Source organism: Camelus bactrianus, chromosome 9 (assembly GCF_048773025.1).
Source record: "Camelus bactrianus isolate YW-2024 breed Bactrian camel chromosome 9, ASM4877302v1, whole genome shotgun sequence".
NCBI lineage: Eukaryota > Metazoa > Chordata > Mammalia > Artiodactyla > Camelidae > Camelus > Camelus bactrianus.
Genome location: NC_133547.1, coordinates 45,642,514 through 45,654,777, shown reverse-complemented (window position 1 = coordinate 45,654,777; position 12,264 = coordinate 45,642,514). Strand labels below are relative to the sequence as shown.

The 12,264-nt window shown below is 46.6% G+C and overlaps 1 protein-coding gene across 1 annotated transcript in view; it reads right to left on the bottom strand.

The window, feature by feature from the left end:
• Positions 1-12,264, bottom strand: part of ATP1A1 (ATPase Na+/K+ transporting subunit alpha 1) — a 29,142-nt gene that overhangs the window by 6,497 nt on the left and 10,381 nt on the right. The window contains exons 3-14 of the mRNA XM_074370255.1: positions 11,502-11,561; positions 9,448-9,651; positions 8,705-8,818; positions 8,152-8,286; positions 7,951-8,068; positions 7,243-7,511; positions 6,547-6,745; positions 6,170-6,279; positions 4,124-4,258; positions 3,203-3,395; positions 1,732-1,907; positions 687-823 (exon numbers count right to left, since the gene is read on the bottom strand). Of these exons, the coding sequence (XP_074226356.1) occupies positions 687-823; positions 1,732-1,907; positions 3,203-3,395; positions 4,124-4,258; positions 6,170-6,279; positions 6,547-6,745; positions 7,243-7,511; positions 7,951-8,068; positions 8,152-8,286; positions 8,705-8,818; positions 9,448-9,651; positions 11,502-11,561 (1,850 nt within the window). The remainder of the gene's footprint in view (positions 1-686; positions 824-1,731; positions 1,908-3,202; positions 3,396-4,123; positions 4,259-6,169; positions 6,280-6,546; positions 6,746-7,242; positions 7,512-7,950; positions 8,069-8,151; positions 8,287-8,704; positions 8,819-9,447; positions 9,652-11,501; positions 11,562-12,264) is intronic.

Genomic DNA, 12,264 nt, shown 5'->3' with positions numbered 1-12,264 from the left:
TACTATATATTTTCATATATAGTATCTCATTCAAGACTCACAACAACCGGTGGGCAGGCCTGTATCTGTCATCTTCCTTTCCCCACCTTTGTAAGACTCACTGAAATAACGTGACTAAGTTTTAGATAGTGGCAGAAGCTAACGGAAAGACCAGAGTTTGGTGGGAGGTGGGGGTGGCCCTAAACCTTAATGAAATGTTAAAAACAAAACTATCTTGTCTCAAATTATTTTTTACTTCATTACCAAAATTCTCCTTTTTTGGCTGGAGCTACCTGGACAATCGTGCCTTCCCCATTTTATTCTGTTAGTGTGGACCTGAAAACTGACAGGGTACGAGGTGCTGGGCAGTGGAGCCCAGCGGTTAACAGCATGAGATGGGAAGTCAGACTGCTGGGTGAACTTCATGACTTGGCCTCAGCTTCCCTGCTCTGCAAGGTGGGGATAGCACCTACCTTCACAGGTTACTGTATCAAGTAATTAGAAGAGCAAGCACCATGTAAGTGGTGCTTATTACGATTTGCTCTTATTGAAAACCCTCCCTGGGAACAATAAGGCTGCTGCCTGGCCCTGGAGGGGCATCCCTACCCAGAGGGAGCCTAGGAGGAAACCATGTAGAACCAAGCTGAAGGTGTCCAACCATTACCATTTGCACATTCAAGGCAGACTGTGCTGAGTTTCTGCCTTACCTGGGGTTCACCTGGCTCACTGGGATGTTGAGGCGGGCAGCAATGTCTTCCACGGTCTCATTGCCTTCTGAGATGATGCCCACACCTTTGGCAATGGCTTTGGCTGTGATGGGATGGTCTCCAGTGACCATGATGACCTGCAACAAGAAACAGGACAATTTACTGAATGCAGCTGCCAAGCAAATGACTTAAGAAGTCTCAGTCGGCAAGAGTAAATGTTAAGGATGACTCAGCTTGGACTATCAAAGGGAAAGAAATGCAAATGTGAAACTGATAGATGTTAACTAGCCAAAAATATAAACACATGTTCACAGAAGACACAAAGTAACACCCAGATTTCATCTCTGCATAGGGTCACTTAGAGTATCTTTCCTTTTACACTAGCACAAACAAATACTCAAATTTACTAAAACCAACAAAAAAATGATAAAATCTGATGCTGGTAGGCGAAGGCGCCATATATCACCGGTCAGCATCCTTACACTGGCCCAATCTGGAGGGAAACCAGTAAGGAGCAAGAATTCAAACTCGTTACTGCTCTTTTTCACACAATGATTATAGCTGGAAGACTATGGTCAAAGTGGTGGGAAAATAATTTTTACAAAGTTTTTCAGGGCTGCATTCCATTCCATACTCATGGGGACGAAGAAGTGGAAACAAATCAAACAGCCAGCAACAAGGGACACTAAACAAACCACACTGTATCCGCACCTGAATTAAGACAGAGCACACCAAGCGAACTGAAAACACAGAAGACTTGCCATTCACTGCAAGGAGCACATTCATTTAGAACAAGGCAGATATTTCAAAATTCAAAAGCTTAAAGCCTTTTGCTCTTTTTAATTTGCTTACATCTAAGTGTTGTTGTTTTTTAATCCCACACCTGCAATTTACACCAACATTTTTATACCATTTGGTATTAAATACCATCTTCTTTGGTGGTAACTAAAGCTTGGGAGATGAGAAATTAATAGTCCAGGTGAGAACACCAGCTGCCACGTGGACCCCACGGGCAACATCACTAAGGAGGGCGCCCGAGCACTACCTTGATTCCGGCGCTTCGGCACTTGCCCACGGCGTCAGGGACAGCAGCCCTCGGCGGGTCAATCATGGAGATGAGCCCCACGAAGCAGAGGTTATCAAGAGGGAAATTCACATCGTCGGTGTCAAACTGGAACCCTTCGGGAAACTGTTCGTCTGGCAGGAGAAGGTGGCAGAAACCTGCAGGAGGGCGGGAAGCCTGTGAGGACTTCCAGTGACCAAGGCAGCAGCAGGACAACAGAGCCTTGTCATTCAGACCACCTGCCTCTTGCTGGATGCTGAGTTTGGAATATTTTTTTAAAGTCTACTTTGATAACCACATGAGTTTTAGTGAACACTGATGAATGACACAGTCACTGGAAGAAAAACCAGGCAAAAGACAGAACCTGTCCCCAAGCCTCAAGGGAAGAGGTTTTGGTTTAATGTGGAAAAGACGGATTCTGAGCATCAGGGTTTCAGGCTCCTAGACCTGCCGAGTTACTCAGATTTGGCAAATCATGTAATTATTTGTCTCAGCTTCCCTTCCTTTGGTGGGGGGGATCAAGGCTGCATCTCTGCTCACCGTTCAGTTAACAAAAATCTATCCCTGAGCACCCATGCGGGCCACGATGCCAGCTTCTTTGAGGATAAATGCAGATCAGACATGTTCTGCCCAAGGGGGTTATCATCTTGTATTATTAATACAAGAATCATGATACTCAAGACACTTCTTTCAATGTTGTTGGAAGATTACGTTAAGTGGTATCAGGCAGGTTCATGAGCTTGCTTCTCCTTTGGGAGGGTGGAGGTGCAGACACAGAACATTTTCGAGTGAACTTTGAGTTGGACAAAGACCTAAGACACTTCATGTTAGATGAAGGAGCAGGTATGAGCAAAGAATGGGACCAGTTCTAAGTAATCCAAACTAAGGAGAACAGAATTACATAAATTTTTACCTGTCAACCTACAAAATACTGTAAATGCCACTTTCCCAAGGACGCAATGGGTGAACGTACTTCTTATTCGCAGTGGCTGACAGCAGAAAGGACAGGTGGCACTCTAGGCCCAACGTTCACTGTTTATCTACTTTATGAGCTGGTGGCGTAAATGCCCGTGTAAATTCACAACCATTCTATGGGAGTCAGGAAATGGCTTTAATCTAGGTGCCCCAGGAATTTTGATTTCATTACAATTTCACTAACTTTACAGATCACAGACATTGCAACAAAAGTCAGAAAATGGAACTCTTCTTCCCCTCTTTTTTTTTGAGCAAACAGAACTGACCAGGACAAGACCAAAGGTCTAAGTTCGAGTCAGAAGCAAACCAGTAGGATTCTGTTGCCCAGTTTCTCCAGCACTGTTTTCAAAGCAATAGGGGGCAAATAAAGGAGAAGGAGGATTGGCCCAGAAAGGCTGTAGGGAGGTTAACAGGAGACAGATGTTAACACAATAAACGGCAATCATCTCCTGGCCTTTTTACCGGGTGATCTACATACCCAGAACTCGCTCTCCAAGGCCGCCCAGCTCCAGGTAGGCATTCTGGAAGGCGTCTTTCAGCTCCTCATCCAGGGGCTGCTCCTTGCCGTGGATGAGGATGGAGCTGCAGCGGTCCAAGATCCTTTCCGGAGCACCTTTCATCACCAGCAGGTGCCGGGGCTCAGCTGTGTTGAGGTTCTTATGAATGGACAACTGAAAAGGATTGTGGAGATGTGAACATTGGATGGCTGGCCATGGCAGCCCATGGAGGGAAGCTGAGCTCCTTACTGTTTAGTATTTGTTTCGGGGGAAAAAAAAAACAAAACCAAAATCCCATTTCTGAACTTTGAAGTGCCTCACACCTTGGGGCATACTTTGAATGCTACAGTAAAAACCAAGCTTGGTGAGGTACTCATACATCCCTGACACATGTTCATGGACAGAATTTTCCTGAAGAAAATTCAGAACAAGGGATTGGTACATGCTTGAGCACCTAAAGCCCTACCTAGCCCCCTCCCCACATACCCACACCTACTCCAAAACACAAACAAGAATTCAAAAGACCCAGAAAGCATTTTAGAAAAGGCTTCACTTGGGGCAGAGGGTACAGCTCAGTGGTAAAGTGTGTGCTTAGTATGCACGAGGTCCTGGGTTCAGTCCCCAGTCCCTCCATCAAAATAAATAAACCTAATTACCTTCCCCCCTCAAAAACAAAAAAAAGCTTCATTTATTCTACTGATATTCAAATAAATTAGGATTCTCAGTATGTGGTCAGGATTAGGATTTACAGTTAAATCCTTCATAAAAAGTCTGAATAATTCATTTTTAGAAAGTGTTTAACTTGTAAGAGTCCGAAAGGGAGGGTGGGCAGCTCTTCCCGCTCACTTCTGTCCTTCCCTCTGTCCCCTCGCCCACCCCAGGATGCCCCCAGCTCTTCAGACCTGGTACTTATTTGTGGAGTTGAAGGGTATCTCAACGATTTTGGCGTATCTTTCTCTCATCTCCTTCACAGATCCACAGCACAGCTCAATGCACTTTAAGAGTGCGGACTCAGAGGCATCGCCTGCGACTGCCCGCTGTGAACAGAGGCTCTCTGTTAATGACCCTGAAAACGCTTCACTGAGGCATCACTGAAAAGCAGCAGAAAACTCAGAATGTCTTCCCATCCCATCAGAAGCACAGGAGGGTCTGGTGAGGAGGAGCACGGTGGTGGCGAGTGACTCATGGCATCACAGCCTGTAGGACTCCAACCCCAACCTCCTCCTTGTCAGCCTCCCCACCTGAATCAGTGCACAAAGGTGTCACCTACCCTTGGGAGAAACATAACACACCCTTCCAACTTACTTCAGTCTCTTTTTTTTTTTTTTTAACCTTCCCCAGGCCTGTTGAGAAATCTCAAAGCTAACAGTATTCCCAACCACCTATTCCTGGTTATGAATCTGAAAACACAGAGGGAGAATATAAATATTTATGGTACCCTTCATTGCCCTGCAGTTTAAAAGAAAACGCCTTGGGTTCTCGAGACTGAGGGCAAACTGCCTGTGTCAAGGGCAAAGCAGAGGACTTTACGTTCTAAACATAATTCAATTGAGCAGAATTATCTGGGCCTGAATGATGCAAACTGAAAGCTATTATTAGCTCCATTGGTAATGTAATCAGCCAACGTTTTAGTTAAAGCCCACACTTCAGGTAACACACACTGATATTTGGTGTGACACACTTGAATTTGAACATACTAACAACATTTTCAGCTGCTGCAGCCAACTTGTACACAGATAAACATTTAAGAATGCTGGTGTGCCAAGCTGCACACAAAAATGAGCAGATTAACAGAACAGTCGCTTCCAAAAGCAGTAGCTCTGATAATAAGAAACGTGGACAGGTTTGGTAAGAAAATGACATAAGTGGGATCATTTTAATAAAGACCAGCTTTACTAAAGCAGAATAGGGCTGCACTGTGTTTTTTTCTTTTTTAAAATGATGCCATTAACATCGCATGGCCCCAACCTCCTGAAATACTTAGAAATACATCTCATGCTACCTTTCTGGAGCTTTTAAATGAGGAAAGATTGGATACTTGTGGGTCCCTGTGCTCAGAGCCTAGAAAATTTCCACTCTGAGGTAAAGAACATGAAGCAGGCATTTCAAGTTTTATCCCAAGATAAACAACATCCTCCTCAAATCAACGTCAATTCATCTCCTCTAAGGAATAAAGGAACCCTAGCTTCACAACACAAGCCGTCCCCGTTCCATCTGAGCCACATCCGCTTGGACAACGTGGTTTCTACCCAGACCCACCCCAGGCAGCTTCCCTGAGAGTGGGCCAGCCCAGAGGGCCTTGTATGGTTCGTCCCCGTCCTCAAAGACCTTGTGCAGCTCGTGACCTTTCTGGGACCACGTCTTTACGTAATGGGCAACAGAGAAAAATCTCAGTCCTTTCAAATTTCATGTGCATTCCATGAGGCTGAGCTTATTTCTGCATCATTAGTAAGCAAGCTAAGAACAAATAAGACAAGAGAAATAGCTGAGCTATTTTAAGAAAGTAAATGGCTTAAGGGATTTACTGGAATCCACTATATCCTAATATGCAAATGCGATTATCGAGTCACAAAACTAGACCTTGCTGTCTATGAGGTTACGTGATTATCATATAAACTCAAGCGTGGTAAGACTCGATTTCATTAGTTAGGTTTTTTTCACCAGTAAAGGCTGCCTCCCCCAACCCCCCTTGATCAGTTTCAACTGTATATTCTGCCTTTACCGGCCAGTATGGACCACGGGGCACTCCAAGTACTTTGCAATCTACAGATAACACAACTCAAGTTACACATCGCAAAGCACCCCGTGGACCATTCTGAGTGTCCTACGATGAACAGTTATTTCACAGCCCCCAAAGGTCACGTGCCATTAGAAAGAACACTCAGATGGTGCTTCCTGTGTGGCATCTGCGCACTAGAAAGGCAGCCTAACAGAACGCCCGAGCATACCTTCAGGATAGGGAGGTTCTCCTGGTTAGCCTGAAACACCGCCCTGTTACACAGACCCGCAATTCTGGACAGAGCGAGCCAGGTGGCCGAGGTCTTGTCGAACGAGACACCTGGTGGAGGCAAGCGGAGAGGAAAAGAATGCGCTAACTCTGTATTAGAAGTCCCATAAGAATGTGAAACCCCACATCTCATTTCCCAGTTAAGTGAAACTAGTCGGGTTTTAGGTATTTTTCAGCCATATTTGTACTGACATGCAGAGGAAAAAAAAAAATCTAAAACCCTTTATTCCTTAACCAAATGATCAAAATCAAAAAATTAAGAAGCAAAAACAGAAGCAAGCAGGTAAGGCTGCAGTGTGCGGTGGGCCCTGGTCCTACCACTCTGATTCTCCGTTGTGTCGGCTTCGTGGATTTGATTGTCGAACCACATGTGGGCCACCGTCATCCGGTTTTGGGTCAGAGTTCCGGTTTTGTCTGAGCAGATGGTGGACGTGGAGCCCAGGGTTTCCACGGCCTCCAAGTTCTTCACTAAGCAGTTCTTCCTGGCCATGCGCTTGGCGGTCAGCGTCAGGCACACCTGCGAGTGTCGGGAGCCTGATTACTTCAAACTCAACCAGGCTGAGATTCTACACAAGTGCTGGTACCCCCTAACGTGGAAGCCATTTGTCTGTATCTCTCCCACCTTCCTCTCAAGTCTGAAGAAGTAATCATGGTAACATGTCTATGGGGTTTCCCCTGCCCTCCTCCACTGAGCAGTCTATGAAAAGTGAAAATGGCTAGGATTTATCATATTCTGTTTCCCCCACTCACCCTGAAGATCTCCTTTCTCTGCTACACTGTTCTGGGCCTTGTGATCATTTAAGAAACAAAGTATACTCTGGGTTACTATCTCCTGTATAAAGACATGCCGGGGTCTGCTCACCGTCTAACCCTACTGGGTGGCTTTGAAGAAGACCCATGTACAGACACGTGCAATAAAGCCAAGTTGGCAGCCCCCAGGGAAGGGCAGCAGAGAGTCTCATGCTGAAGACCAAAGATCTGAGCGAGCGAGCGTCACCTTCCCAAGCCTCTTACCGTGACAGTGGCCAGCAAACCTTCGGGCACATTGGCTACAATGATACCGATGAGGAAGATGACGGCCTCAAGCCAGGTGTACTCCAGGATCAGAGAAAGGATGAAGAAGGTCACGCCCAGGAACACGGCCACGCCCGTGATGATATGGATAAAGTGCTCGATTTCCGCAGCGATGGGAGTCTGGCCTCCTTCCAGTCCAGAAGCCAGCGTGGCGATTCTGCCCATCACAGTGCGATCCCCAGTGTACACGACAATGCCACGTGCGGTGCCTTAAGAAGAGGGGGAGGCAGAATTGTACCACATGTTACCAAAGAAGCCACAGAATGTGTATGACTACCTAGCAGAGTTAAAACAAAACAAAACAGACAGGAACACACATATTTTTAAGGGCCAGCTCTTGGGTGGTATATGCTGGGACTCTGGCAGGGGCGTTCTCTCCACTAGCAGGACACAGGCTCCCAAACCCACGCTATTAGTGCTGCCAACAGATGAGGCATGCTGGAGGGAGGGAGCAGGGAACACAGCCCAAGGCTCCCTGGGCTTTCCTGCCAGCAAAGAAACCTCTGCTTCTGCTCTGTGCTTGACCGATGTGGTCAGAAATGGGGCCAATAGAACGAAGAGGGAAATCGTGCCTGTGGTCCTTTTTGGTGGTGCCCAAGATAAGCGCCACACCGTGCTAAAGATAAAGAGTGCTTTAAAATGGTCTACCTTCCACGCAGTTGGTTGAAAAAAAGGCAATGTTCCTTGTCTCCAGGGGGTTTTCATTGGTGAAATCCGGAGACCTAGTCTGTGGCTCTGATTCACCCGTGAGTGAGGAGTTGTCCACCTGCCCGTGAGGAAGACACGTCCTGTGAGCACACGGCCTTGTCTCAGGCTGCCGCGACTCACGGAGGTTCTGGTCAGACCTACCTTGCAGCCGTTTGCAGATATGATTCTGAGATCGGCAGGGATTCGATCCCCTCCTTTCACTTCCACCAGATCCCCCACTACAACGTCCTCTGCGTTTATGCTCATTTTTTCACCATTTCGAATCACGAGGGCTTGCTTTGGAAGGGGAAAACAGTTCACCATTCCATCAGATAAAAACGCATACCAATGAGAAGAGAGTGTCAAAACAAGCAAATCAAATCACAAAACGCCATCTGTAATCCTGATTATCTGAACGTGTAAACAGAGATATTCATCTTTTTATTTATACAAGTTACAAAAGCTTGCTCTGCTCAGGCTATCTAAGCGGCAGTCCTGTTCCCATCAGGGGTGCGCTTTCAGTGTAAGTTCAGAGGGAAAAGACAGTCACTTTCTGGGGCAGAGGAAAGATAGGTCTGGCTTTGGGTCGGGGGGAGAAAGCACCCCTCTCTCCCTCTGACGGAGTCACTGAATACTCGGAAAACCCTAACCTCACACTAGTTCACGTCCTTGGGGCTGTCAAGTCACCGATGTGGAAGGACGAAGTGGCAGGTACCTGAGGAACCATGTTTTTGAAGGACTCCATGATCTTTGAGCTCTTAGCTTCTTGATAGTAGGAGAAACACCCAGTTATGATGACGACAGCTGACAGCACCACACCGAGATACAGCTGGGGCAGAACAAACGAGTTAGGAGCACGGCTCTCCGAGAACTGGGAACATCCAGTCCATTTTCAACTGAATTAAAAACAGACTTTTAACAGAGATCAGGGCTTCAGAAAGACAGAATTCATATCTTCATATTTATTGTCCTAGAGATGGTGGACAGGAGGGTCAGAAACGGAGTCACACCAACACTTGGCCACTAACTTAGACTTTGGGAACGGAAATCAATCGATTTCTCCTGCTTTATTGAAACGAAGACTTTTGAAACTTGTGACTTTTGAAGCATGGCTACCAAACATTTCTGGACACGTGTGATGTTCCCACATTAAAAGCTGTGCTCTGCCAGGGAGGGGCAGCCGGGCCCGGGCCAAGGCCTGAGCAGAGCTGCCCGTTCACAGCAGCCACCTGCACGATGGACGCCCAGCTTGGAAGAGCAGCGCTGCACATGGGACAGGAGGTGGAGAGAGAACTTGAAAGAAAGAAGGAGGGATGGACGGGCCTTGAGGGCACCAGTGGCTGACGCTACTTTTCCCCATTAAAAACCATCAAATAACCAGGGGTAACTGAAAATAACTGAGTGGCAAAGCTGGCTTTGAACATCCCTATTGATCCCAGTGAGGAACTAAGCACTCACATTATCATTCTGAGGCTCCTCTTCTGTAGCAGCTTGGATGCCATAGGCCAGGAAACAAAGAATTGCTCCAATCCACAGTAACATTGAGAACCCCCCGAACAGCTGTCGACAGAACTTGACCCATTCGGGAGTTGTGGGAGGGGGAGTGAGGGCGTTGGGGCCGTCGCGGGCCAGAATCTCAGCAGCTCGAGCGGTTGTTAAGCCCTGAGAAAGAGGAGTAAGTAAGTCAAACTACTCCAGGACTTACAAGCTAAAACACCTACCTGACAGCAGGAAAGCTGCAGGAAGGGAGCTGGGGAGAAAACTCTATGTCCCAGGCCCACACAGAAGCTGGAAAATTCTCATGATGGGCCCCCCTCCCAGACACGGTTCAGGCCAATAACAGCCCAAGTTTCCAGAGGAACCTACAACACCCAGACTAAAATTCTTTTAAAATTGATCCATGGACAGATTTGAATTGCGTCTGGTCTCTTCTGAGTTTCAGATGAAGGATTCATTCCAAATTCCATTTTTACCAAAAAAGATATCAACTTTAACGAATCAGTCAGTTTTGCAAATGAAGAGCTTTGAGTTTCCTATGTATTGAATTTGTCAGGGAAGAGGGGAAAAAAAACCCACTCTATAAATACCAAAGGAGGAAAAAAAAAAATCTTCGTAGGAATCCAGCCTGTTATTGGGTTAATTGCCAAGCTCTAGTATAGAACTTCATTCTCTGGATAGCAATTAAAACTCTTGTCGGGCAGGGCAGGGCTCACACATGGGCATACTTTAGCTAGCCCCCAGTACACCTGTCAGTTGAAAAGTATTCCCTGAAAGGGTCCACTGTACGGAGCCCCTGCTGTTTTCCAATGGGCCTTAAAGCCAAGATGCACTGACAGCAGACAGGAGACATAAGGCTTCCGCCATGAGGGGAAAATGCGATCACTTTCATGATACGATGCCAAGTCAGAAAAAAGACATAAAACACATTTTTGCCTGGAGTGTGTATAAATACTTTGTTTTCATGTTATTTTCATATTGGAGTTAACTAGGGAGTATGGGGGAAAGGGAAAAAGAACTCCAAGCAGTTACAGGAAGACCCTCCTCTGCTTCCAGTTCATGGTGCGATCCCCAGACAGAATAAAACCCCCAACCCCAGCCATCCAGGCTGTCTCACATGCCAGGCACTGAACCCAGTGCTTCAGATTAACTGTTTAATTCTCACCTCAACACCTTGTAGGTATTATTAACCCCATCTTCCGTGTAAGAAAACAGACCCACAGCATTTGAGTAACTGACTTGGGATCTCAGAGAACACACTTCATAGGAATCTACTGAAAACTCCAGTGACACGGCCCGTGTGACATGCTCAGAGAGCTAGCTGCCTGCTAGGCCTTAGAATCAGGCCTCCTCTCAGAGTTCACCACCCCGCCTTAGAACGGCTGGATAATCTACTGAAACAATGGCTACAAGTCCTTCCCCGGACTTTTTAGTGATTGTCTAGAAAATAACAAACTCCACCCCTACATAGCCCTGTTTACTTTTATATTGTTTGTAGCAAAGTTAGTATCAAAATGCCCTAGATAATGAGGGCACACAACAGATGCTTTATTGAAAGGTTTCTTTGACACGTGAAAAAAACAAGTTTCAAAGAAATGACAGACCAGCCAAGGTCCTGACATACTGCAACGAGCTGGCCGATACAACTGCAAAAATCTGAACTGTTGAGGGTTCAACTCGTTGAAAATTGTCAACTCAATTTAACAAACGTAGAAGATCTGTAAGCACAAGGTCAGGGGACAAGCGCGGCTTTGGAGCAATTCAATTTCAGATCCTGGGGCTCCCACTTAACTGGCAGTCCGTCACCTGCTACAAAATGGGGGAACTAATGTCCATTTTGAAAAAGTTTTGGGGGAAGCAAAACAGCAGAACAGCATACAAAAGCCCTGGCTCTGTGCCTGTCAGCTGGTGGCGGTCATTATTCTCCTCGAGTCCCCAAGGTTAGGCCCAGGACACTGGGGAAAACGTGAGAGGGAAACCAGGGCGCTGGACAACACAGATTAATTAGTACATACCCGGCTCAAGTCTGTCCCGTATTTGCGATGAAGCTCATCAAGGCTAAGTTTATGGTCATCCTGAGGGAAAGAGACAGAACAGGATTAAACACGGTACCGTATGGATATGGAAGGATTTTAAAGTCTCAGTGTCACGCATCATGATCACTAGGCTCAGAACGAGCTGTTCCTCGGCAGACGGCTGGTTCACTTCTCCCCGCTGCCCAATGGCCTGGCGACCACACAGCCACCTCCTGAGCTGTCTCCACTGGAGGGCGGCCCGAGCTGTGTGGTGGGAGCCCTACTGCCGCCCCATGTCGTTGGAGAAACCCATCCGTCTTAGAGACTAAGACCTCACCTGCCTTCTCTGAAGACCAAAGTCTAGACGGGTTGCCTCCAGGGAGGCCTCCAAGCCTGGAGGCGTCGGAAGTTCCCCATGTTGAACATGACCCAGGGACACAAAAGCAAAGGCCCAGGGAGTCCACCGTCGTTCCTCTGTGGACCTCTGGTTATGCCAGAGTGTTGAAAAAAATGTGCCCAACTCTCTAACAGCTTGCTCTATCTACCTATCTATTTATTTTTCTAATAGCTTTTTTTAAATGAAAACTTTCCACATTAACCTGTGCAACCCAGTGAGATCTGTCCAACTGCCATTATCTCTTTACTTTGAAAATGAAGCAAGTCTCCGCCTGAAGGATAGCTTGTGGGTGGAGGGCTCATAGACTCAAAAGATTAAGACAATTAATTTTTAAGAAGAACAAAAGGCCACCTTCCTCCTAGTACT